This window comes from Psammomys obesus, unplaced genomic scaffold (genome assembly GCF_907164565.1).
Source record: "Psammomys obesus unplaced genomic scaffold, mPsaObe1.curated_primary_1811, whole genome shotgun sequence".
In the NCBI taxonomy this organism is placed as follows: Eukaryota; Metazoa; Chordata; class Mammalia; order Rodentia; family Muridae; genus Psammomys; species Psammomys obesus.
Window position 1 is genome coordinate 4,547,437 of NW_026591450.1, and position 27,110 is coordinate 4,574,546.

Genomic DNA, 27,110 nt, shown 5'->3' on the forward strand with positions numbered 1-27,110 from the left:
CTCTGCCAGGTTCAAGGGAGCCATGATGGGCCCACAGGTGTGCTTTGAAAACAAAGCTTTTGGTGCCCATTGCTCAGTTAGTTCCTAACCACTACACAATGATGATGATGATGATGATGATGATGATGATGATGATGATGATGATTTCCTGTTCAATTTGTTCTGTTTTAAAAGTCTTATTTCTGTTCACAGAAGTTTCATAAAACAAAGCACCAGCACCAGTAAAAGGGTAAAAATTATTATCCAGTAACTTTTTTGTTTTGGACATTCTAGTGTAAGGTTTTTCACTTTAGTGTGCCCCTATTTTCAGAAATAAAATGGATAAGGGGTAGACACAGACTGCCACAATTATTTTCCTGATAAGAAAAACGCAAACAGAGGAAGCTCCTGTTTCTTGGAGCCCCTGTTATTGAAAAATACAAACAGTGCACTCTCTGAGGCACAGTTTGCATACCGCATCCCATTTCTTCAGGACGGTTTTTATCCACTCCTGAACCAGCTGGTAGGTATGTGGTTGACAAAAGCCATCTTCACAGAGTGAGGTGGGGTATACTATGCTTCAAAGTAACCGTGGCCAAATTCCAAAGAAAGAAGAAAAATGCTAGAAATAGACACACGAAGACACGAGGACATGTATACACATACATGCGTCTTAGAGCCTTCACATCCCTCAGTTATCAACTGTGTGAATATCAGTGGTGCCTAGTACACACTTAGACAGGGCCATGCGCAATATCTACCTCAGGGAGTGTTTTGATGAGTGTACAGGGGAACGCTCCATCTCGTGGATCAAAAGCACCTGTTAAGCTGTAGGTTACAATTTGATTAAAGAACGCTCAAACCGTCCTTTGTTCTCAACCTTCAGAATGGCAGGTCACCAGGTATGGTGTTAGCATAACCGTCACTGGGGGTTTGGCTGTTGCTTTCCTTGGTGAGAGTTTTGTGTTACTGCGTTGGAAACAGGCACCAAGAGTCTCATCTATGGCCATTCCGTTCTTGAAATATAATTCTAGTCAACAGCTGCAGACATGAATACGCTCAGCTGCTCACAGCTTAGGAAAGACTCCTCGGACACACAGAGTCTTGGGATATTTGGTTTTGGGCTCCCAGGCTCCCAGGGCCTGGGTGTGCCCTGGGAGCAGTGTGCTTCTGCGTAGGCTACAACCATGTAAGAACAACGTCATTTGCAGCTTGGTACAGTGAGAGCTATGACGGCCTTTCATATGACTCGCCACAGTCAAATGGGCTAGAAACTAGGATTTGAGGTTTTGTGAGCTGCTGGCTAGCAAAACTTTAACGTCAAGGAAAACTGACTATCTTTATTGCTTTTCTGAGTTTAAGTGTATTGTTTTTCCCACTTTATATTAGAACAAGTAGAAGGAAAGATGGGAGAAATGTCATCAATTTCTAGATTTTGGATGTAAAACTTGCAGCCTTAGTTCAGAAAATACTCTGGTTTCTCTTTAGATCATAGAAATCCTTTGCCCTTTTTTTTTTTTTTTATTTAAGGAGGATGCCTTCACTTATGGTACATTATTAAGTTCTTAAGTAGAAAATAAAGCTTATCACGTAACCGCACACCGCAAATACACCTGACAAGCTACTCCGGGGGTGATTGGATTTCAGCTAAAATTTCACTTAATCCACTGCAGTCAGTAGGATCAGTGCCTCCCTTTGAAGTCAGAGAAGCTCCAGGAGGCGTTGCCCAGCCACTGCAAAAAGTCCAATTGTGTTGGTAATGAGAAGCCAGACAACAGAACAAGTGTGCCTATGGTGACTCCCCGAGACAGCTGTTAGCTAAAGGAACCTACAGACAGAAAAGGTTAGAACTCTTCCGTGTAGATTTGTTGGTGCCTAAAAAGGCTTTTCCCCCCTTGATGTTTGATACTTTTAAACCCTATCTGCTGTTGATTGCATCGCACCAACGATGGAGACGGAGGCCAGGTGAGCTAGATCAGATATGAGACAAGAGACACCTGGCCTGGCAGGTGATCCGGAGGTCAACCAGTTGGCAGTGCAACTTATAGACATTCTTGTTAGAGAAACAGAGCAGCAGGCAGAAAAATCAGCTGACGGGTAGGAGAACCCAGACACCAAGCAGGGCCTCAAGTGGGAGCTGGGCATAGAGCTTCCCCAGAGAAAAATGAGTTGGGATTCAGCTAATAGCCAAGTGCTTCTTGCAGTCCTAGTGTCTAAAACTTGGTTGACCCAGGATGTGGTAAGACCCTGAGAAGGCAAATGTGGGCAGGGATCCTCACAGTGGAGACTTACGGGATTCTGAGGCAGGGGGCTGGCTGATCCTCTGAAAGATGAGCTCTACTGGCTTTTCTACCTGCTCCCCAACTGTCCCTTTGACTCAGCGTACCAGTTCTCACTGGTGGCAACTATCTGACACAAACATCAAAGGAGAAGAGATCATTTACCTCACGATTTGAGAACTTTTAGCCCATTGTAGCAAGGAGGACCATGATGGAGCAGCTGATATCATAACAGACAGAAAGCAGAGGGCATGGAAGAGATTCAGTGACATACACCCTCAGCCTAAGGTCTCTGGACTCCCCAGAGTAGTACCATGAGTATCACCACAACCAACGTCACCACGTGAGCCTATGAGGAAACAACTGCCATGTTTTGAGCAGTGTGGCCTTCCTTCCTTTATCCTAGGCATCTTGTAATTCCTGTGTGGTTGAAAATGATGAGCTGGCAAAGGCGGGTCCAGTGGAGGCCACTAGGTGGGCACCGAGATGATAGGTCATTCGAGTGTGATTAAATACAAGAGCTCAGTGATATGTGTGTCTGATCACAGTAGCTCACCTCTGTTTAGGCTATCGGTTCCTCTTTTGAGTAAAAAAAAAACAAAACAAAACCATTCTTATCATATTTGTGCACATATACACATCAGCGTATTGTATTGCTCATATAAAAGACAAAATGAAAGTTTTATCTTGTTATGAGATGGGGAAGTAAACATGTCACCAAGATTTAACCTTTTAAGTTATTTATCTACTTATTATTATTATTATTATTTTAGAAAAGAGAAAAGTGTGGTAGAATTAGTTAATTTTCAAGTAGTTTGTGTTCTCCCTGATCATTTTCTTAGACCATTCTCAGCCTGGGGATTCCCAGGGTCTGGAGGAGCATTACAATACCACTGGTGAGACCACATGTCCCTGTATCTACGTTAAAATTTTGTAGGCTGAGGAGCTGACTAGGAACAGCTTTGCTTGTTCTTAAAGATTTATTTTTAACTGTGTGTGTGTGCATTGAGAGACAGACAGAGAGAGAGGGAGAAAGGGAAAGAGGGAGGGAGGGGAATAAGAGAGGAAGGGAGGGAGGGAGGCAGGATGTGAGCACACGAGCGAGCACAGGTGTCTGTGAAGTCTAGACAAGGTATTGAATCTCCTGGAACTGGAGTTACAGTTGTGAGATGCCTGTTGTGGGTGCTGGGAACCGAACTCAGGTCGCCTGCAGGAGTAGAACAAACATTCATAGTCACTGAGCCATCCCTGAAGCCTCAGGACAATGTTTAAAACCTTGACAGGTCAAAATAATCCTTTCTCTCCACCCAAATCTCCTGGTGTGCCAAGTAAATGTCCATGTTCTTAAACAGAATCAAAAGTTGTTTCTGGAAAGCCCTGTGTCACTGTGAACTTTGGTTCCCTTTCCTAACCCAGCTTCATGGGGAAGTGGGTTGCCCTTTTCCCTAGATGAAAGGACTCTCGGGGAGTCCTTTCTTTTGACAGAACAACAGACTTAGATCCCGCTTCAGATTTTAAGTGTAAAAGAAGGAGGGCCGTGCCTTTCTTTTGCTGCCTGTTTATTAGAATATTGGTGTCATGCATAAGCTTAAATACATGTTCCAATAAAATACACATTACAATTTTCAACTATGTTATCTTAAAGTTGGTGTTTTGGTCCACTCCTTGGAACATGTAACTATGTATAGAAAATATGAAAGGCGAAGTTTCTGCCTATACAGAATTTAACCCCATTCTCAATAAATTAAAGAATTGGGGCAATCTTTTGGAAAATGAAAATGAAACTAAATAGTTGTCTTAATAAGCTTTTGTTTTTAAACCTTAGGACCTAAATAGTTCTGAGTGTTTTTATTTCTTCTTTTTATCATCCATTTATCTATTTATTATTTATTTATTTTTGTTTTTTGGGACGGGGTTTCTCTGTGTAGCCTTGGCTATCCTCGACTCACTTTGTAGAACAGGCTGGCCTTGAACTCATAGCAATCCCTCTGTCCCTACCTCCCCAGTGCTGGGAATAAAGGAACATGCTACCATGCCCTGGCTTTATTGTCCATTTGTTGAAATAAATTAACTACCAGCATCTATCACAGATTCAATTAAATTTGTACAAGTTGAAGAAATGTTCACAGTGCTCTTTTCTACTTTCTACAATGTTAACCATGTGGCAGTCGTCCATAATTGATCAAGAAAAGCTTCACACAGGAGAAAAATGCTAGCTGAATCAGCAACTAATCTCTACATCACTGTCTGCCCTAGGAACTACTTATTTTTAAATTAAATTTGGGCCTGCAGCAAAGAATCACTATGTTCTTTCCCAAAGGTACAAAATGTAACATTTCTTGGGTTAGAGCTCAGTTGTAAGGTGATGAGGTTAGACTCACACACAGGTTGAGGAAAACGGAACACATCACTTGAGGTTTAAAACAGGATATTTGAAAGGAAATATAAAATGGGAAAAAGCATCTTTTTAACTTCACCTCTTTTTGACGATCACCAGTTACATTAAAAACTTCATTTCTGCAGTACTTCCGTGAACTAGTTCTGTCTTCTCTCAACACTTTTGAGGCAGCTGAAGATCACCTAAGCAGGGCCATTCTATCCTGAGACCTATTTGCATTTGGAACCAAACCTGGCCATTAAACTGGGCCTGAAATTGATCCTCAGCACCACAGCATCAGTGAATAAGTAAATAAAGTTTGGTTTTAAGTATCCAACTGTTCTACTTATCTGAGAGTTCACTGCTACATCATCAACCCTTTGATTTTCATTTTGAGACTCTATGAAATTCTGTCTGAAAAGATTGTATGTTCCAGTAAAAACTTGGTGATGCAACATTCTAAACCTCATTTACCTCTGTGTACGGCTTGGAGCCATAACTGCCAGCCTTATATTTGTGGCACAGGGTTGCCATCTGGCGATACCTTTACTGGTGAGAAGAATTTGTTTGTTTTTTCTATCTTCTTTCTGTTCTTAAACTGCTTACCAGTAGTGGTTTCTTCGCTATGGATTAAGCGTAATCAGCTAAGGAGGTAACCAGTTAGGTTTGTAGACCGGCCATGGGTGAAGTACAAATATATTCCATGTGACTGTAATTCCCCAGTACGGGCAGGACCCTCAAGAGTGGACTTTGGCACATGAGCCAGGGCTCTTACAGAGCTGTGGCTTGATTTCTTGTCTTGGGGCCAGGTTCCAAGTGGGTGAAGCTCTACAGCACAAAGGTTGTTGACTGAACAGAGAGAAAGGTGAAGCAAGTGGAACTGCTCAGATGCCTTCAGTTTTGTGGTTTCTTTGCATAATAGTCTAGTCTTCAGCTTTAGGGGGGAAATTAAGCTTTCTAGCCCAAACAATACATACCTTTTTTAAAACTTAAGTCATGTCTTTACTATAATAAGCAGCAAGCAGGGTGATTCATTCTCGGGAAAAGGATTGCAGGTGAGGGAGTGATTAACATGAATAAGTGGTGAAGTTATTCATGTGAATGCTCATGAAGCAGAAACTAAGGGAAGAGTGAAAGAGATTTCGTCAACACCCATCACTTCTGTCTCCTCACAGTAACACAGACATACAAACACGCTGAGTGTATACTCCCACAGTGACCTTCTGGGCCCAAACATTCTTCCACACCAGCCGTTTCCTGCTTTCCAGCCAGCACGTTGGTACAGTACTTTTTAACAGTGGGATGTGAGCATTAGTTGTGTGTGCTGTCAGGAACAGAATAAGGCGGTGCCTGCAACTTCACAAGGACCACTCGGCAGATGCCTCGCTTAAAGGAGAGTTAATTGTTATTTTAGGTTACTAGTGAGTCAAGTACGACGATAGCCACTTAAAATGGGACTTAAAATCTGCTAGAACCAGTGTGCTCTGTGCTCTTCACATGTGTTAGCAGTCAAGTTTTGGATGTATATGTAGACTGTAGACGAGGAAGTGAAAGCTTGCATTGTCATCAGGAAGGACACAAATCGTATCAACGATCAGGATCAGGATTCAATACCCTCTGTTACTCATTGTCTGGGCTCAGTTTCCTCCTGAACATCACCTAGCAGGACTTCGCCACTCCCCAGCCCCATGGATGGTTATGCTGGACAGCGCCCAGGATGATGGACTTTAATGCGCCTATCTAGAGATAAAATAACATTTCCCTAGGAAACAACTATAGGGAGGTTTTCTAATGCCTTGAGAAATAATAAAAGTATACCATTCTGAACCTAGATGTAATTTTCCTGATGTATTAAAACAAGCCAAGTTTAGGCTGATGATTGAATTTGCATAAATTGAGTGCATTTTGCTTCTTTCAAACTGGATCTGGCAATAGGTGTGCTGCTGTACAAACTTAAAATTGCTATATTTGACGCCAGTGTACTTTGTTCTAGGTCCCCCAAATAAAGTAACCCCAAAGTATTTTCTTTTAAGATCCAGAAACCAATCTTCTTGGAACACATTGGATCTTTTGAAATTTATCTCCACTGAAATTTTCCTATAGCTCAATAGTAATCTTTTCTAGTTTTATCATTTCTAATCTAGGGAGACATCTTCAAATTGATAAGGTTATGGAGAGGGAAGAGAAAGTTCCTGTATAGTCTTCCTGTGAAAATGACTTACAACTTTGAGTCAGAGAATATAGGCAATGCTAATTCTTTCCAGTTTCTCTTGGAAAGTTCTCTTCAGTTTATTTATGTCTATCCTTTTCTGGTGACCTTGTAGATACAGGATTAATTGAAGCAAAAGTTATGAATCCCCTTTTCCTTTGCCCAAGACCTCATTGTCTACAATGACAATCAAGTCCGTTCCCTGTGGCATTCATTTCACTCAATTTTTCCTCAGTTCTGGGCAGACAAAATTGGTGTTGACTCTACAGTTTGGAAGCTGAATTGCAGAGAATCCCTGGCCCTGGCTCAGTGCCTTGCTCTAAGGCTAAATAAAGGAAGACATCTCAACACAAGAATTCTTACTTGGCTTGTCACAAGTTCCAACTGCCTTCTTTATGATCTTCTAGGTACCAAAGAAGTCGTCGTAAATGTGGATGATGACGGAGTCATTTCCTTGAACTTTGAATGCGATCAGATGACTCCCAAGTCAGAATTTGTCTGGTCCAAAGATTATGTGCCTACTGAAGACTCTCCACGAGTAGAAGTTGAAAGCAAAGGCAACAAGTAAGGAATATCTCTATCCTAACAACATTTCATTTTCACTGCAGGGACACAAAATAAGCCCCTTGTCCCCTGCTTAACCTCCTTGGAATAAGAAGATGAAGTCATAACTATTTTACATCTGGCATTATTAAAATCCATAACCAGTATAGCCTTAAAATAATCCTTCAAATGCACAGTTCTTGGAATAGAACACATTTGGTTAACGGAAAAAACAATCCAACTATAAACTTTTTTTCATGGGTTTGTTCACCTAACATTTAAATGTTTGGTTGATCTTAGATGATACCATGACTGGTAACAGAGTGTTCCAAAATGAGAAAACACAACGGACTAGGGTATTGATCTGTTCATTAACTCACATCTGTGATCCAAACAAAGAACTGCCAAGGATGCCACAGAGAGCAACGCAGAAGCCTATCTCTGAAGGCACAGGCACTCCAGGGGGATAATTGCAGTTCACCACCAGCTCTGAGAAGAGAAGTACACAGATGGCATAGAGACACCAGAGCCCCCTGCAGTATAGGAATATATTTGCCCTAGAGGAGAAAAATTTAGACTCAGTGTTAGCGCTGCAAGGGCTATTCAGAAAAATGTCTTTTCATAGGATGTGCATTATATATGCAGCATAGTTTGGAGATGGGGTATTCATACCTGTGCCTCCATCATCCTTCAAGAGGTCAAGAAAGGCTTCCTAGCAGAAATGACATTCAACCCAAGACTCCAAGGGCCAGCAAGCCTTAGCTCAGTGGGGCGGGCAGGGACATGACATGTGTTCTACATGAAGGGAGTCTCACATACAGGAGACCAGAAACAGAGGGGCAGACCCGCAGGCCACGCACAGTCTCACTCCTGAGGAAAATATTGTGTTTTGAAGGACAAAAATGACCTTCAAAGACCTCGGGGCAGATGACTTGGGCACCTACTCCTGTGACGTAACAGACACCGATGGGATAGCTTCAAGCTACTTGATAGATGAGGAAGGTGAGTTAAAGTCCGTTCACCCCAAGTCTGACGCTGCTCCAACTCCCACTCAATCAAGTGACCTGTGCATTAGTAGGTAAAGGCTTACCTTTTGTTTTTCTGTACAGAAATGAAACGCCTGCTTGCCCTCAGCCAGGAGCACAAGTTCCCGAGTAAGTACCTCTGCCCAGTCACAGATTTTAGCGGTTTTACCTGGGTTCCACTTCTGTAACAGAACAAATAACAGCTCAGAGGGGATTAAGGAGAGGAGTTTAAAGCCTGGCTGATGGCACGTTTCTTGTAATCTTCATTACTTTGGAGGCAGAGAAAGGCCAGTTCAAATCCTGCCCAGGCTACGGAGCTCAAGGACAGACTAAAAAACTTAATAAGACCCTATCTTGACCTAAATTGTTTTAAAAAGAGCTAGGAATAGACGCAGGGGAACCCTGAATTCATGGTCTGGAGGGGGACATGGTGAAACCTGTCAAAGGGAAGAAAGGAGGAAGCAAGGAGGCATGGCAGGAGGGAGGAAAGAAAGAGGAAGATGAGGAGAGGCTTTAGGATATACTTCACAAAGCAGGAGCCACAGAAGCACTTTCTAGAAATGACACTTCCCGTTGCCATTTTTCTCCAGAAATGACAAGGCACTAACAGAAAAGTATTCCATAGGGCTGTGGTTGGCAGAAAGTTTTTATAGCAGGACAGATTCCTGGATCTGATCCCCAGTACCTGCCTGTTATCCCAGCACTTGAGACCAGAAGTTCAAGGCCATCTCGGGCCATATAGCAAAATATGAAGTTAGAGGCCAGCCTGGTCCACCGGGGACCCTGTCTGAAGAGAAAGCAAACAAACGAGAACAAGAGAAGGGGGCCAAGAGGAAAGAGAAAGGAAAGGAAATAGAAAGGGGGACACTCTTGCCTCATTCCTCAGGGCAGTGTGTGCATTTGTATGTGTAATACGAGGAGATACGCTCTTCAGCTTCTGACCCTTGCATTTGGGGATCACATTGGTATCTTCTAAACACTGTCACTTACATGTCGTAGGCCAGTCTGTAATGTTGGCATGTAACAGAAGACTCAAAGCTCTAAACAGAAGCAGTGTGAAGACGATGTATTACACTCTTGTACTCTTGGAAAATAGGGTGAAGGCCTCACTCTGAAGAAGAGCCCTTCTGAACTATTTAGCAGCCCTCAGACAAAGCACCTTCCGTATAAAAGATTAAACTCCACGGCTGATACCTAGGAGGAGAGAAAGAAGCCTGAAATAACATGCCAAAGGCTCCACTGGCCTGAAAGGATCTGTTACTCACTGGGCAAATACACCTCCAGGGAAGCACACTGCAGGGTTTGAGAAAGCAGATGAGGATGTGGTAAAATGCCCGCCCCCTTTTAAATTAAGATCTAAAAGATCCCTCAGTTCCCAAACATGTGTTTTCTTCCTTTGTGACTACGAAGTTTCCGGAGCTCCCAGCCCATGGCATTAATTTCATCTGTGTGCTTATTCACCATGAAACCGGAAAATATTATTGTGGATGACCAAGTTAATTTTGAAAACTATATGGAAGGTGGAGGCCTCCCCCGGCAGTCTTTGCTCTGTGACCCTGAGTGAATCATTTTCATGTCCCTGGGCTTTGGTTGCTGTTTCTAGGGTTGGCAATTGTGACAATTCTTCTGCCCTCACAAGAAGCTGTCTCTAAGGCACTTGTTTGCTTCCTCCACCGAAGCCCAGTAGAAATGGAAAGAAGCGGTAATCCAGTTAGGAAACACTCATGTCTCCAGGCAACAGCTTCTCCGGCAACATTTACATTTAGGTTAAAAGATTCTGCTGGGAGAAGTCAAGGCAGTGTGTCGCTGCCAAGTTCACGTGGCCCGGGCCTCCAGGGTTCCAGGATCACATGACTCAGAGATGGTACAGTTAAGGAAGCCATGACCGACTCATGTTGTTGTCACTGACACTGAGACGTTTAATCTTGCTCAGGCCTAAGGACTGTAATCCTTGGTGCTTGGAGACAGCAAACTCAAGGCTTTCTTATCAGAGACCAGCTGTGGCAACGAGGTTGGCATGAAGGGAGAGCCCAAGGGCATGCGTTAGACTCAGTATGAAGATCACATCCCCAGCCCCCAATCCAGTGAAATTTTATTTAGACCCTTGAAACAGCACTTCAAATAGGACAGTTCCAGTATTGTCCCCTCCCCACTACAGTGATGAGGTCACTAAGGGAACATTTCAGAGAGCTTCCAACAGGGTGAAAGCAGCATATCTAATTTCCTTACACCCACTTCCTCTTGGTCGAAAAAGACAGTAAGTCATTTTCTTGAGATTTATAAGGTTTTAAATGTCTCATTTCTCGTTGAATGTAAACTTTAGAAATTCTATTCCTTTATTCCTAAACATAGTAAATTCACCCCTGTAAAGCCATTTTCAAAAATATTTTGAAAGACAATGAACATATGCCTTCTATCTACAAATAGTATGTTTTGCTAGGACAAATAAATTGCCAGAGAAGGTAATTTGGATCTGAGAGAAGGAAAAGATTAAAAAAAAAAAAAAAAAGCATAGGAGTAATGACTGAAAATAATACAGCCTGCTTTGCCATTACTAATGCTAAATTTGCAGAGTGGCGGCTCAGCTTGTCTGCGGGTAGAAGACGCAGCATCCTCAGCGTCCTGCACCAATAAAGGCTCTTCATTTGCAGACACTCCCTATTTCCCCGCTACCAAATAATGCACACACATGAGCACATATCCATAAACATATAGTGCCCTGTGCCCCTAGTTTTTAACACATTCTCTGTTATAATTATAGGATATTGTCAAAGCAGCTGGAGGAAAAAGAAACAGATACCAAAACATGAATGGCCAGCATTTATAGAGCGTTTACTGTATGCCAGGCCTTCCCTCGGGCCTTTAGATGGAATGTTGTCATTTGAACACACACTGACCCAGAAAGGGTCTGTGCTGTGGTGGTTTGGATTTTAGAGGTTACGAACATGAGGCCAGGGAGCTAATAAAGAGACCAGTTGCACGCAGATGGTGGAGAGAAGGGGCCTTCTCTAAGGCTGGTCCCACAGCTATGCCATAGTCTTTGCCATAGTCTTTCTCTGCAGGCACATGCTACGCCTGCTCAGTTCCCTCAGTGGCAATGTGCGCTCATCTGTGTTTCTCTAGACAATGTCTTGTGACTTGGGGCAGATAGCATCAAAGGCTTCCAAGAAGGCCCGTCCCTTCCTTTGTATTACCACCTCAGTTCATATCACCCGTCTATTCTGAATTCCACGATGGGATCTCCAGGCTTTTCTCAGAGATCCTGTCTATTCTCAAGACTTGTCTGTTGCAAGGGTTAGCCTCTGGTCTTGGGACCTGTCTTCATCTGCTCTGCTCAGACATTCATTCACACTGGAAAACCACAGTGCTCATCAGAGCATTGGAACTGGGACCAAGAACGGCGCAAGAGCTGTGGGCTTAGCTCAGATGTCATGACTCTTATCACTCAGCTTTCTCATCAGTAAATGCGGTGGAGGGCAGAGAACTCACCTTCCAATTGCTGATCGTCATCCACAGTATGTTAATGTGTCCTGTGGTGCCATAGTTAATTGCCTGTTAGCAGAGTAAGGCGGGCACACAACACCCATGTTGACAGGTGAGAGCCATGAGGCTGAAGGAGGGCAGCAACCGATGAGGTCATGTTTCCACTCCAGAGCCCGTCTTCTGTCCCCCCCCAAATGTATCTGCAACCCCTCAGCACAGAACACCCAAGAGTCCAATTCTGAAGCAGAACAAATCTGTAATTGATTTTATGGAGTGGACGGGGAGACGAAAAGAAAGGCATCCCTGACACTTGACTGTGGAATAGTTTTGTGTTGTTTTGTTTTCTAGCAGATTTGGGGGCCAGACAGTGGCCATTGTGGGTCATTTGAGGACTTTTCTCACTTTACCTTGTGACTGGCCCTGAATAACCTTGACTAACGCTGCAGCAGGGAAACACAGAGGTAAACTGGAAGTGCCCCTATCTACAACTTCATCTTCCTTGTTTGGACAACAGAGACAACTGTGATTCAAAAGGGTGTGAGCCGAGCCTCTCCATCCCTCATGCTGAGGTCACCCTATCACGTGCCTATTGTCTCCGGGTCTTGTAGAAGCAAGGGCTTATGTTGCTCTTGGGATTGGCTATTGTTTTCACTTGCAGGAATGTCTGTATCAATATTGTTGTTACCCAGAATGCTGACTTACTCTGTCTATTTTTATTCTTCCTAGCTGTCCCAACTAAGTCAGAGTTGGCCGTCGAAATTTTGGAGAAAGGTCAGGTGCGGTTCTGGATGCAGGCTGAGAAGCTGTCTGGCAATGCCAAAGTCAACTACATCTTTAACGAGAAGGAAATTTTTGAAGGGGAGGTAGGCTTTACGTTTGTTGTTTTCAATCAAAAATATGTATTTTTAATGTTTTATTTTTATTTAATTTTTAAGAATTTCATCCACTCTGTGTGTGTGTGTGTGTGTGTGTATGTGTGTATACACACAAATTTCTATTCTTCTACCCCACTCAACTTTTCCCATGTCCTCCTACTCCCTTCCAAGTTCAAGACCTTTCCATACAACCTGCTGGTTCATCTAACGTGGCTTGTATGTATCTGTGTTTAGGGAGGACACCTGGGGTTGGATATCAGGGTGCACGGCCTAGGGAGAGACTGACTCTTCCTCTCCTGGCAGCCATTAAATGTCCGCAGCTCTCATTTAGGGGTGAGGCATTGTGAGGTTCCCCCATCTGCTTTGGTGTGTCAAGTGCGAAGGTCATGTTTAAGTGACCAGAGGTGGCCATATTGTTGAGATTTCACACTCTTCATCATCAATTCCTGGGCAAGTCATATACCCACATAGTAGGTTCCTTTTCCCAGGAACAGGATTTTTAAACAACTTGCTTAGTTGTCTAGAAATATTAAAATTCCAATTCTTCCGGGTTTGCTTTTATTTTATCGGGGTTATTGTCTCCAAAGCAAAATGTTTTCCTCGCTGATTTCTCTCCTGTTTTTCTCTCCTCACACTGAAGAAATACAAGATGCATGTGGACCGGAACACGGGTGTGATTGAAATGTTCATGGAAAAGCTGCAGGATGAGGATGAGGGCACGTACACATTCCAGATTCAGGACGGAAAGGCGACTGGCCATTCCACGCTTGTCCTCATTGGAGACGGTAGGAGTTCCGAGGGACAGGGCAGTGGGACACTTGGCTACCTACCTCTGCGCAGACACCAGGGCATAAGAGAGGCCCTTGACTCATGGCTGGAACTGTTTATTGAATTCATGCATGAAATTTCAAATCCAGTCAACACTTCCCATAGTGCTCTATTGCCTAAAAATGAACACAACTTTTTGTTCATTTTTGTTCAAAGAACAGCAGAACCATCGCTGGCTTTCAGGCATGGCCGGGCTTACATAGTTTTATATGTGAACAAGTAGGTACTACTAAATTCGCCAACCTCGGATGTCTCAGGGCAGTCAGAACTAACTGTATGTGGGTCTCAGTAACAAACCATGACACTATTTTAACTCTATGGTAATTACCCTAACTTATTAAACTTTGGAGAGAAAAAAAATGTAAAAGTGCCGTATGTGTGCCGAACCTGCCAGTCATATATTGGAACTACAGTGTAGAGGTCTGTGGAAGCCATCATGGTTTAAAATGTGGCACTTCACAAGCTCGGAAAAGTCTACCAGATGTGTGTCCGTAACGGCCAGTGTGGTTTCACCATTTCCTAGCTTTACGGCCTTGGAAAAGCTATTTAGTGCAGGGCCTTGGGAGATGGTTTGTCAGCAAGGAGCCAGCACTGCAGACAGCAAGACCTGAGTTCAGGTCCCCAGTGTCCACATACAAAGCCCAGCACAGCAGCACATGCTGATCCCAGTGCGGGAATGCAAAGACAAGAATCCCTGAGCCTCGCTGGTCAGTCAGTCCAGGCAAGTCAGTGAGTTCTAGGTTAAGTTAAAAATCGATCTTTTTAAAAAGAGATGCTTTTTTAGTTATTATTTTAAAGTATGTGTGTAGGCGTTTCTGGGTAGGTGTGTATGGAAGTGGGTTAGAGCTGCAGTGGCTGTCACTTACCCAGTGTGGGTGCTGGGACTTGAACTCAGGGCCTGCACTAAAGCCATTCATGCTCTTAACCACCAAGCCATCCCTCCAGCCTCCAAGGCCTGTCTTAAAAAATAAGGTTAATCCCAGTGCTTGGGAAGCAGAGGCCGGCAGATCTCTGAGTTCAAGGTCAGCCTGCTCTACACAGAAGTTCCAGCACAGCCAGGGCCACATAGTAAGTCCCTGCATGGGGGTGAGGGGAATTAGCAAAGATACCTGATGTCTACTTCTGGCCTACACGCACACACACACACACACACACACACACACACACACACAGTCACTCACTCACACTCTCACTCACACACAGACATACTCACATAGAGACACACTCATTCACACTCATTTACACACACATACACATATGCTCACACATAGATACACACTCTCTCTCTCCAACACACATAGACACACTCTCTTTCACACACACATACACACACAGATTCACATACTTACAATGCAGACACACACACCACGTTTGCACACACACACAAACATGCACTCGTACACACAGACCCATACCTTCACACTCACATATATATACACACAAGCTCTCTTACACACACATACACATGTGTACACACACGTATAGACACACACACAAAGTTACTTACTTTTCAAAGGTTATCTCTTCAGCTCTGAAAATCAGAACAAACAGGGCCCTCACAATCTGTACGTATAATAGTGAAACCAGTCACTTTGCCTAGTACCTGCCGTGTGCGCTTGTGCCGCTCAGCCCAAGTTCACACTTCCTTGTTTTCAATTTGTAGTTTATAAGAAGCTACAGAAAGAAGCTGAATTCCAGCGACAAGAATGGATCAGGAAACAAGGTAAAAATAGACATTTTTGTATAAAACATTCCAAAGTTATTTCCACAGCAAATTTAAATGAACAGCATTTTGTGTTTTGTAAAGAATAACTTAAAACAGCCATTGTTAAGTATGTGGGCATTAAAGATACTTTATGACAAAGTTCCTAATTCTGGGATCTGACCTAAAACGTAAATCACCTCAGGATTTAAGGACGAGCTTTGATCTTGCATTTGCAACTGACCGGAGACTGCTTCTGTCGTTGAAATTCCACAGGCCCGCACTTTGCGGAGTATCTGAGCTGGGAAGTGACTGGAGAATGTAACGTGCTGCTCAAGTGCAAGGTGAGAGGCGGGTGCGTTTGTAGCACTTTATTCAGGAGAAACCAAGATGAAAAGGAAGGTCAGTTTGCCCACTTTATTTACCCCAAAGCGATAAGCCACAGATTCAGCCTTTCTGTTGGATGTGAAGCAACCCTTGGCTGGTAGGAAACAGAGCAAAACAACATGGAAATGTGAGGATTGGTGAGAGTTCATGTAGTCACCCCTGAGCTGCAGAAGGCTTCTCCAAAATGACTGGATCTGAAGTGCTCAGGGTTCTCGGTGGAATTTGTTTTAGATTTTGGGGTAATTGTGTTTGTATACTGAGCTTTCTGAGAGAAGAACTTGAGTCCAAATATAAAATTCATTTACATTTCACAAATACTTTACAGACATAGCCTGAAGACATTTCATGCACTGTGTTGAATAATTTTGCACATGACACAAGGTTGTGTGTGGTTCTATGCTGATGCTCAGAAAAGCTGCTGGGTGTGGAGCGCTGGGTCTGGACTTTCGGCTTAGGGTTGGCCAGCTTCTGTCAATCAGAATGGCACACGCTGCTTCTGCTTTAGGCTAAGTCTGCATTCTAAGTGGTAAGCTATTCCTGACTCACCTCAGCTCCTTCTCTAAATCACGAGACTTTCACAGAAACCTGGCTGAGTGTGCCCAGCTGTGTCCGATTTGAACAAACCTTGTCTCAAAACTCCTTATTACACCATTGGAATAACTCATGTAAATGTAGCAGTTAACTATTGTTCTATATAGTCCATGGAGGACGTGAGCTAAACATTCAGACTCATGAGAACCATGTGAGCCCCAGCCTGCCCACAGGACACCACGGGCACCATTCTACTGCAGGAGTCCACACAGACAGACTTTCCCTCTGCCACCCCTAGATGACAGCCGAGGAGACAAGGTCCAGCTAGAGCAGGAGCTAGAGGCCCCTGGCTTCAAGAAACCTCAAAGAGATGAGGCTGCAGAGATGGGTCAGTGGATGAGAGCACTGGCAGAGGTGGACATGATGGCCTATGCCTTTAATTCTAGTGCTTGGAGATAGAGTGGATCTGTATGAGTTCTGGGCCAGTTAAGGATACATAGTGAAACCCTGATCAAAAAAACAAAACAAAAAGGAGCTGTTGTTAAAAATAAAAAAAGTCCCAACTGTTTGATTTTACCAATAAATATCCAGGAGTTAGATGGTGGGGTGAAAACCTACTAGCACTAGCTCAGTGAGGCAGAGAAAGCACCCAGCTGACCTTCTTACTCATGTCCCAGAAGGAAAAAGCCAAAAGCCCAAAGGCCAAAAGCTAAAAGCCCTTAAAGCCCTTCTTTTCCACACTGTCTTAAATACCCTTCAACTCAAAGTCCCTCCTTTCTGTTTATTTTCTGTCAGCTGGTTTCTTGCTCTGCCTCTTGACGTAGGGTTGACTTTATTTAATCCTCTTTACAGAAAACTTTTGGATTAAAGGTGTGTGCTAGGGCCGGGCCACACTACAACTGCCAGTTCACAACAAACAGCAAGTTTTTAGGTTAAAGGTGTGTGCTAGGGCTGAGTCACTTCACAACTACACACAGGTCTTTCAGGTCATAGTCTCGGGTTCACAGGGTTGCAAATACCCTGCAACAAGGAGCAGTGAGTGCTCTGCTGTAGAACCTGGCTTCAGGTCCAGCGTCCACATGGCAGCTCACAACTGTACCTCAGTTCTAGGGGATCCAACATCCTCTCCTGGGCTCTGTGAGCATCAGGAACACAGGTGGTACACACGCATACATGCAGTCAACATGCACATGTATATAAAATAAATAAATCTAAGTAATTTTTAAAAGATTGGTGTTTGGATTGTCTCTGGGCTCAGCAAGTCCAGAGCGTTTCTAGTTTCTCCTGGTCCAGACGCCGCTTTCCAAGCTGGTCATCTTTATCAATGTCACCTGTTAGCACAATAGGTTTCCATGATTTAAAAACCAGCTAATGGCCTTTTGTTTACTGACCCCACCCACTATTACTAAGAGTATTGCTTCTTATGTTCACTTGCTAGATGGACTTTTTTTTTTGGGGGGGGGGTGTATGTGTTGCAGGGCCTTGCACTCTACCGCTGAGCTCTATCCCCAAACCAGCTGAAATCCTTTTGACATCGTAAAACATGAATGCTTTTGTTTATAACAAGCATACTAATCACTTTTCTGTTGCTGTGATAAAACATTGTGACCAAGGCAATTTATAGAAGAAATCATTTAATTGCGCTTACGGTTCCATAGGGTGAGAGTCCATAATGGCAGAGCAAAAGCATGATGACAGGAAGAGTTGCATGTCAAACTGCAGGCAAGAAGTGGAGAGAGCACACTGAGGATGGCATTGGGTCTTTTGAAACCTCAAAGCCCCTCCCCCCATGACATACCTCCTCCAATAAGATCACACCCCCTAATCTTTTTCAAAGACCAACTGGGGACCAAGTGTTCAAATAGATGAGCTTATGGGGGTCATCCTCATTCCAATCTCCAGAAGCAAACGTGTCTCCATGTTGGTCTTGCAGTCATGTGTCCTCTTACCAGATGCTCAGTGGGGTCTTTGGTGTTTTCATTTTGTTTTCTTGATTTGTGTGAAGTCTTTACTCTCTCATGCAATTTTAGTTTTCAAGAAGTTCAAATGTTGTAGGAAAAGCTCAGGATCTGTCTACATGTGATGGTTTTATCCACTGATAATGTGTGATGTATGGGATCTAAACACATCTTCTCTAAATCTCTCTGCAATTAAGCTATTAAGCCTTACTTCCTTTATACATACATTTGTAATCTTCCTTTCTCTCTTTTGTTAAACGTTTAGATATAGATTGGAGTTTACTCATCCTATTCATTCTGCTGAGAGACTATTTTAATTCAGTAGGAGTTTTGTTTTTCTTTGGTTTTGAGATTTCTATTTTTATTTAAGCATTTATGTTAGCATATATGAAGTCCTTTCTTTCCACATCCACCTAAGAACTTTGGGATGTAGACAGGGTCTCCCATGTCAACCAGGCTGCTTTCAGACCCTGGGCTCAAGCAATTCTCTGATCTCAGCAGGACCATTCTACTGTACCACCATGCCCACTGAGCCAGTGTGTGTTTGTTTTTTAGGTTGGAGAATTCTTCTTTGATATGCCTTGATTTAATGGACACTTGGTACTTTTCCTTGGCATCACTTTTAAGCTTGTTTTGAAACAATTTAGTATTGCATGAGCTGGCCTGATCACTGGTCTCCCTGCTCCCTTGGGAGTGAGCCTGGTGATGGGAAGTTTCCATTCCATTTCCAACCGGGACCATCTGTCCATGCAGAAAACAGTCCTACTGCCCAGTGCAGCATTCCTGTATTTGTCATGGAAACCGGATGCTAAGACAAGTTTTACCGTTGGAAATCAAGATGCTGTTGATTTAAGTTTATTCGCTGGTGTTCACCTTATTGTAACCCGTTCTCTACGAAAACCCTCAATTGTGGAACTGGTCTCTTTATAAATGGGTGTCTTCTGACTCCATGTTATTCAGTGTTTTAATACCCCAACGATTAAGAACTGCTTACCTTCGCCAAAACAAACCCCTTTTTCTTTGTTTTGATTCCTCTTACAGGTGGCAAATATTAAAAAGGAGACCCAGATTGTGTGGTACAAGGATGAACGGGAGATATCGGTGGATGAGAAGCATGACTTTAAGGATGGCATTTGTACCCTGCTCATCACGGAGGTGGGTGGCCACAGACAGGCGAGCTGCTGCCTCCGCATTGCAATTCTCTCACTAGAAACCAGACTCCTCAGTGACTCCATGCCCAAAGGAGTCACAGCGGTTCAAATCTAACAGGAACACATTTATAATCCCAGTGGTGGAGACAGTTAGGTAGGTGGGTCCCTGGAGCTTTGTGGCCAACTGGTCTAGCCAGATTGGAGAGCCCCAGGCCCTACCGAGAGACTCTGCCTCAAAACACAGGTCGGAGCTGGAGAGATGGCTCAGCAGTTAAGAGTACTAGTTGCTTTTCCAGAGGACATGGGTGTGATTTCCAAGCACTCACATAGAGGCTCACAACTGTCTGTAACTCTATCCTAGGGGACCCAATGCCCTCTTCTGTTCACTTTATTATAATTTTATTATAGTTTGGGACTGACTTCTTTAGAAATCTGTGTCACTGTCCACAGTTACTGCATGCATGTGCCGTAAAGACAGCCACACAGTCCGACCACTCAGACACATAAAGTAAAAGGTTAAAAGCAAGCAAGGTGGACGGCTCCTGAACAGCGATAGCCAAGGTTGATCTCTGGCCTCCACATACAGGTTGTATGCTTATTTCATGCATACCCACGCAATGTACGCTCATACACACATGAACTTACACTCATACACGCATGCATGCACACCACACAGAGACACAATGTACACAGAAATGCAGCAACCAAATTTGATCAACTGCAATGTTCACTGTCTCCTCAGTTTTCCAAGAGAGATGCTGGATTTTATGAAGTTATCCTGAAAGATGACCGAGGAAAAGATAAGAGCAGATTGAAACTTGTGGATGAAGGTGAATCTACCAACTGCTGGGGTCTGCCTTATGGGTCTACAGCTACCAGAATTATGACCAGGGCTGGACTGGCCGTGGAAGTCATGCTTTGTGTCCACTGTTTTTTTGTTTAATTGAAATTCCAGCAGAACAAATGACTGTTCATTTTCAAAAACATTTTCCCTTTCTACTTCCTAGAAATCAAAAGTAAACTTTTGATCCTTAAAGAATTTATAGCCCACGGGCCACTAGAAATCTGTTCTCAATTTAAGTCAACGTTTTTGTTTCAACTCTACAAAAATCTTCTAGGATCAAAACCTTCTGTAAGGAGCATGCTAAAAACAAAATAGGCCATTGTTAAGGGTGTCAAGAAAGATTTGTGTGTGAAATTTGAAGCTCTGCAGTCATTAACATAGGAAAGCAGCCATTTCCATTTTTCAGACACTTACTAAGGGCAAATATATTATAATAACTCAAAGCTACTCAGAACCCTGTCCCCCAAACCTCCTTAGTACAGCAAGATTGTAATCAGCCCATAGAAGCTAGGAGGCTGGCTCTCAGCTCTCAGTAGAGGTGGAGCTGCGGTTAACAGAGACAGTTAATTCATTGGGAACAGATGACACAGATAAGAAAACCCCTGTAATTCAAACTAAGGCTTCCTCCAATTTAAGAAGAAAGAGCATTTCAAAGCCAACAGGCTTCCTGGAAACGTCATTGCGGCCTTTTCCAGAATGTATACACAATATTAAATTACCAACCAACCATTCAAGGAAAGCACAGGTCAAAACAAGGAGAAATCCTTTTTTGAAGCCTTATGAAAATTGGGTTGTTTTACCAAAAAAAAAAAAAACAAAAAAAAAAAAAAAACAAAAACAAAGGAAAACACTAATTATCAATGGGTCAACAAATTCATCTGCTATTGGATGGCCTTCTCTGGACAGGGACTTAGTGAGTTAACAGCGTGAAACTTGACCTTATATGGAATATGCTCAAGCTAACGGTTTTTGGCTATGTCCTTCTATCCACAGCTTTCCAAGAACTGATGACTGAGGTATGCCGGAAGATAGGTAAGTTACCATCTCCTCACCACGGCGAAGGTTTCAGTACGCTGCTTCCGGGATGAACTCACCGGTGCATGAATTATGCTGTTCTCTTCCTCAGCCTTGTCCGCTACAGACCTGAAAATCCAGAGCACAGCAGAGGGCATCCGGCTCTACTCCTTTGTCACTTATTACCTGGATGACTTGAAAGTTAACTGGTCCCACAAGTAAGTAGATGCAAACTGACTCGCTAGGTAGACAACCCCCCACACACACACATACACACTGGCAAGTGAGAGGAATGTAAACAAAAAGTCCACCCCACTCAGGTAAGAAGTCCTTTCATTCTCAGGGTTCATGTTGATGACCACAGGACAGAACACTGAGGCCCTCCCTTACTCCAGGTTAGCTCTTTCCCTCAACACAATGGCTACAGTGTGTCTTTGCTTGTGACAGAGGTATCATCATTCATAGATATCTTGTAACGTAGCCTCCACCTGTATCCATTCTTTAGTTGAGGGACATCTAGGTTGTTTCCAGATTCTGGCTATTATGGCTAAAGCTACTATGAACATAGTTGAGCAAATGTCCTTGTTGTATGGTAGAACATCTTTTGGGGATATGCCTAAGAGTGGAATAGCTGGGTTTTGAGGTAGCCCTGTTCCCAGTTTTCTGAGAAAGCACCAGATTGATTTCCAAAGTGGTTGTACCAGTTTGCCCTCCCACCACCAAAGGAGGAGGGTTCCCCTTTCTCCACACCCTCTCCAGTGTGTCACTTGAGTTTTAGATCTTAGCCATTCTGATGGGTGTAAGAAGGAATCTCTGAGTCATTTTGATTTGCATTTCCCTATGACTAAGGATGTTGAGCATTTGTTTAAGTGTTTCTCTGCCATTTGATATTCTTCTGTTAAGAATTCTCTGTTTAGCTCTGTGCCCAATTTTTAATTGGATTATTTGGTTTGTTGGTGTTTAATTGCTTAAGTTCTTTATAGAGTCTGGATATTAACCCTCTGTCAGATGTGGGGTTGGTGAAGATTTTTTCCCAGTCTGTAGGCTGTTGTTTTGTTCTGTTGACAGTGTCCTTTGCTTTACAGAAGCTTTTTAGTTTCATGAGGTCCCATTTATTAGTTGTTTCTTTTTCCAGTTCTATGGTAGTTGAACTGCTAATATATTTAAAGATAGATCAATAAGTGTCCTCATAGCATGTAGTGTTATAAAAAATACTAAATATTCATTGAAACCTAAAATTTTTGGTGAAAAAATATATATATATTTAGTTCATTTTGAAATTCTCTTTAGGCTACGAACTTTGTACATGCTTTTTTAAAGAAAATACATTTGTAGATATTATGAAATGAAAAGGTTTTGTTGTTTTGTTTTTGTTTTTCAAGACAAGATTTCTCTGTGTAGCCCTGGCTATTCTGGAATTCACTCTGTAGACCAGGCTGGCCTTGAACACAGAAATATCTGTTTCTGCTTCCTGGGTGCTGGGATTAAAGGCATGTGCCACCCCAGCCCAGCTAGAAGGATTTATAACATGATATCATCAGTAGTTTTAATAGCCCATTTATGCACATTTAAATTTCTGTCTTTTAATTTTTCTCCATATATATTGTTACTTTCCTCTCTGTATACAGAGGGGAATTTTGTGTACTGCTTTTAAAAGTTGTGTTTCAATTATTTTGTGTGTGCCCCTGTGCGCATGGCACAGCACAGTGGAGGTCATTTTGTAGGCGTCAGCTCCTTCACTCTGGTTTTCAGGCTCGGCAGCAAGCGCCTCTACCCCTGCACCAGTCACCGGCCCTATACATGGCATTTTAAATTTCCTCATAGTTTCACGAGATCTTCATGAAGTGTTTTCCTCCACGCCCTTGTTTTTCTCTGTGACCGGAGTGCTTTTTACAGTCAGATCACAGTGGCAAGGGCTGCATTTCCTCTTGCTCTCACACACGGTCATGGCGCATGCCTCACTGGCTTCGACAGCCGCTCTGCTTTTTATTCACTTTTGACTCTTCAACCACGCACATCTTTACATAGTCTTAATAGCTGTGGAGCAGCGTATGTCAGTAGCTGTCATCACAGAGAGTCCCCATCAGTGTGTCTTTTGCTTATCCGGCTTGGCCACAGATCATCTGTGTTAAATATGCAGCAAAATAGTATGCAGTTTGGCCTTTTGCCTTTGAAGATTCCCTTAGCACTAGAAATAAACCCAAGCAAAGCCAAAGATAACCAGTGCCGCTGAGAGATATTGGTCATGAAATCTACAGTGGGCCCAGGCTACTGCGGTGAGTTTAGGCTACCTGTTTCAGGTCCTTGAAATCCAAGTCCACAAACACCCTAATGCAGAATGGCATCGGCAGGTCTCATGTATCCTGAAGGCCCATGAAGGGTCATAGATGGGACGTACATAAATAAGAGGCCGGGGAAAGATCAGCACGCATGGAAGGAAACATGATACTTTCCTCACCTTAACAGCGGGACTGGAATTAAGTATACAGACAGAGTCAAGAGTGGGGTCACTGGGGAGCAGATTTGGCTGCAGATCAACGAGCCCACCCCAAACGACAAAGGGAAATACGTCATGGAGCTCTTTGACGGCAAGACTGGGCACCAGAAGACAGTGGATCTTTCTGGACAAGGTAAACGTACATCTAAACACTATAGAATAAGCCAGAATGAAGTGAGTTTATTATCTGGTGGTGTCAAAGAAGGGTTTGTTTGTTTTGTTGTTGTTGTTTGTTTTTGATGCTCAGGTTGCGTGGACCTGTGCTGATCAGTTTCTCTAAGTCCCAATCTTTTTGGAAGCCTGTCTTGTTTTTAAGTTCAATTTAATTATATGTCACCCCATATGAGTGACACCAATCTGGTTAGATCTGGTCAGCCGAGGACTGGTGCAGGAATGAGGCTGAAACAATGGCCTCTGATGCATTTTCATTAATAGTGACTTTGGCAAGGTGGTCTTAATCATCAAGAACTTAGTGGGTAGACAACCCACCAAATTCAAATCCACAAAAAGCGAGACGGAGACAACAAACATGGAAAGGAAGCACCACCCTTACAGGAGGATTTTTGGAAGAGGTCAGTTGATTCACGATCACCTCCTTAAGAGCAGCGAGTTCAAAGCAATTGTGTATGGGGACTAAGATCTGAGCTTATTTATCCAGACCAAGAAAACAGTTCCTTAGTTAGTTAGACTAGATAGACTGAACATGAAGGGCAGTCATTGGTGGGAAACTCTGGAAAGGAATAAAGGGGCTTCTCTGTCCAAAACCAGAAAGGAGTGAATGAAAAGAACCAAAGGAAATGCTGAGCAGGGCAGAAGGAAGCCAGAGAGCTACATCTGAAGGGTCCCAGATGTCCTAGTTATCTGCCAAAAGAGTCAGGGCTGCTGGAGATAACAGGAAAGAAAAAGTGTAAAGAGGGGCAAGCAACAAGCTAAGATCAAAGGGGGCACACAGTTACTGAATAAAACTTAAAAAGTTAAGTGAACAGGCAAAAAAGTTACGTAAGCAGCTAAAATCGACACAGTTTCCCCCATCCCTTGGCTATATTCTTCCCTCTGTTCTCTCTGAAACTCACCAAAGGAGGCTAACCACCCTTCCTCCTTGGGGCATTACGATGCAGTCTCAGTGTATCGTAACTCTTTGTGCTTTTTCAACCTCAGGATAAGTTCACAGTTTAGAGAGCAGCTTTCCAAGCATGCCAGGAGGCGTGTGAGTGTGCGTGCATGTGTGTGTGCATGTGCGTGTGTGTGTACGTGTTCTCTGAATCCCCTATTCTCACCCCACTCCTACCTAGTATGCCTACAAAGACTTTCTGAAGGATTTGTAGTCCTGGGAGAAGTTGCAGCAAAGAGGCAAGGACCTTCCGGCCCGCTCTGTACCAGCTTTGCCGCGGCTCTCCCCCACCGTCTGCCTGACTATGGGAAATTCAACAGAAAGGGGAAGGAGCAAGTGGGCGGATAGATTTACAACACTTTGAAAATTATTTTTAACAACAAAGCCTATGCAACCACCCCACTTTTAACCCCCTATAAGACAAAGGCTGCAGATTCTCTCACCTTGCACTACAGCCACCAATCACACACTAGCTTGGCCTCTTTCTCTCAGTGTGGGGACCAGGAACAGCTCTTGTGCTACTATGCTGTTCTCAGCCTGACTTCATACTGACTCTCCTATATATAAAGTGTGTGTGTGTAGGGAGGTGTGGGTTAGTACAACCTCATAAAGTCTATATTCTCTACATTTCAAATGTGACTCTTAGCTGGGGAGATGACGCCACGGGTGTGAGTACGAGCTGTGAAAGTCTGATGGCCCAAGTTCAGTCCCCAGAACCCACATAGAAAGCTGGATGTGGGTACACGCCTAAGATCCCAGTACTTCTGCCCCAAAGAGGAGGGAGGGAGTGGAGACAGGAGAACCATCGGGAAACTCAAAGGTCCGACTCAGTGAACAGAGCAGCTGGTGGGAACAGGCTCCTAAAAGCTATGCTCCAATGCCTCCACCCAAGCCAAGGCACACCCTCAACACACAGATGGAAATAAACCTGTGTGTTTCTTGAGCCACGAAGGAGATGAAGGACGAACAAGAGGGATTTCTAAACAAAACTGCCTTTTTTTTCCTCATGAGCTTCAGTCAAGAATCTTACCCTGACGTCAACGGGGATAAGATTATTTTAGAGCACTGTAACTCCTATCTTCTTATCTCATTCGCCTCCATCTCTACTTCATTGTGGCTTGAGAAATACTGCTTCAGCTGGGGAGAGAAGAGGGACAGAGAGTGGGGACGAATATGAACAAAGCCCAATGATACACATACATGAAATGTCATAATGAAACCTATTATTTTGTATGCTAACAAAAATGTATTTTAAAAATTAAAAAAAAAATACAGTCTCTGGGCTCTGCCCTACAATGCACAGCACTGGATTTCAGCCCATGCTCGGGATACAAGGCGATGACCATGATACAGTGTGCTCGCTTCCTGCCGAAACGGAGCAGAAAACCTAACATGGTTTGGACTGTCTAGCCAAGAGCCTCTCAGGGCTAATTTAATAAGAAAAACAAAACAAAACGAAACGAAACAAACAAACAAAACCATTGTTTCCTTTTTTTTTCACAATGCTTTATTCGAAAGGCTTATCCCTATTTTCTCTTGAGTAGTAGTGATAGCCAACTTTCTCTGTTTAAGGCTGAAGGCGCCTTGCTGAGTTGAAATCTTCTAAAGTCCACCACTTCATACTGTCTACATAGAATGCGCTTATTTGTCTTGTTGACATTGCACTGTGAAGCCATAGGCAGTCTCATGGAAAGGCGGGTGACCCAACCTTGTGACTTTAACCAGCCCTGACTGATAAAACTTTAACTTTCTTTTCTTCTTTTAAAGCATTTGATGAAGCCTTTGCTGAATTCCAGAGGTTAAAGTAAGTTCCCGTTCCTGGCAAGGGCCGCTTCTACTCAGTTACGTTCCTGGAACCCTGAGTTCCATCTGAGCATCAGAAAGAGTCTATTGTTCCAGCCAGCATAGGAAAAGCCCAGTTGACACTGTTAGTTGAGCTGCCAAATATCTCTGAAGCGGACTATGGACTGCCTTTCCTCCTCTCCTTTGTGTATTAAATGCAGTCTAATTTTGTCACAACTCTTCATGTTACACAGAGCAGATTTGTAATTGAGAGAGAGCAACTTTCCAAGCTGCTCTGAGGCATGCCTGTGTGTGAGAGGGGGCAGAGAGAGAGAGATACTTGAAGTGATACTAATCCAACTTTGTTTTGTCTCTCTCAACCACAGACAAGCTGCCATCGCAGAAAAAAGTAAGTAACTGCCTTCACACAGCACAGAGGCAAACTCAATGTCAGACTCCATTTCCTGGCATATCTACTGATGATAACGGATTCTTTTCTTGCTGGGCTTGGTAACATAAAACCCTTAATCCCAAC

General features: G+C 43.4%; 1 protein-coding gene across 1 annotated transcript in view; it reads left to right on the plus strand.

The window, feature by feature from the left end:
• Myom1 (myomesin 1) overlaps positions 1-27,110 on the plus strand; it is a 103,233-nt gene that overhangs the window by 70,862 nt on the left and 5,261 nt on the right. The window contains exons 23-36 of the mRNA XM_055610186.1: positions 7,252-7,408; positions 8,283-8,389; positions 8,497-8,541; positions 12,622-12,758; positions 13,411-13,555; positions 15,262-15,321; positions 15,577-15,644; positions 19,218-19,331; positions 20,070-20,157; positions 21,165-21,203; positions 21,298-21,403; positions 23,652-23,815; positions 26,561-26,597; positions 26,962-26,984. Coding sequence (XP_055466161.1) covers positions 7,252-7,408; positions 8,283-8,389; positions 8,497-8,541; positions 12,622-12,758; positions 13,411-13,555; positions 15,262-15,321; positions 15,577-15,644; positions 19,218-19,331; positions 20,070-20,157; positions 21,165-21,203; positions 21,298-21,403; positions 23,652-23,815; positions 26,561-26,597; positions 26,962-26,984 — 1,290 coding nt within the window. The remainder of the gene's footprint in view (positions 1-7,251; positions 7,409-8,282; positions 8,390-8,496; positions 8,542-12,621; positions 12,759-13,410; positions 13,556-15,261; positions 15,322-15,576; positions 15,645-19,217; positions 19,332-20,069; positions 20,158-21,164; positions 21,204-21,297; positions 21,404-23,651; positions 23,816-26,560; positions 26,598-26,961; positions 26,985-27,110) is intronic.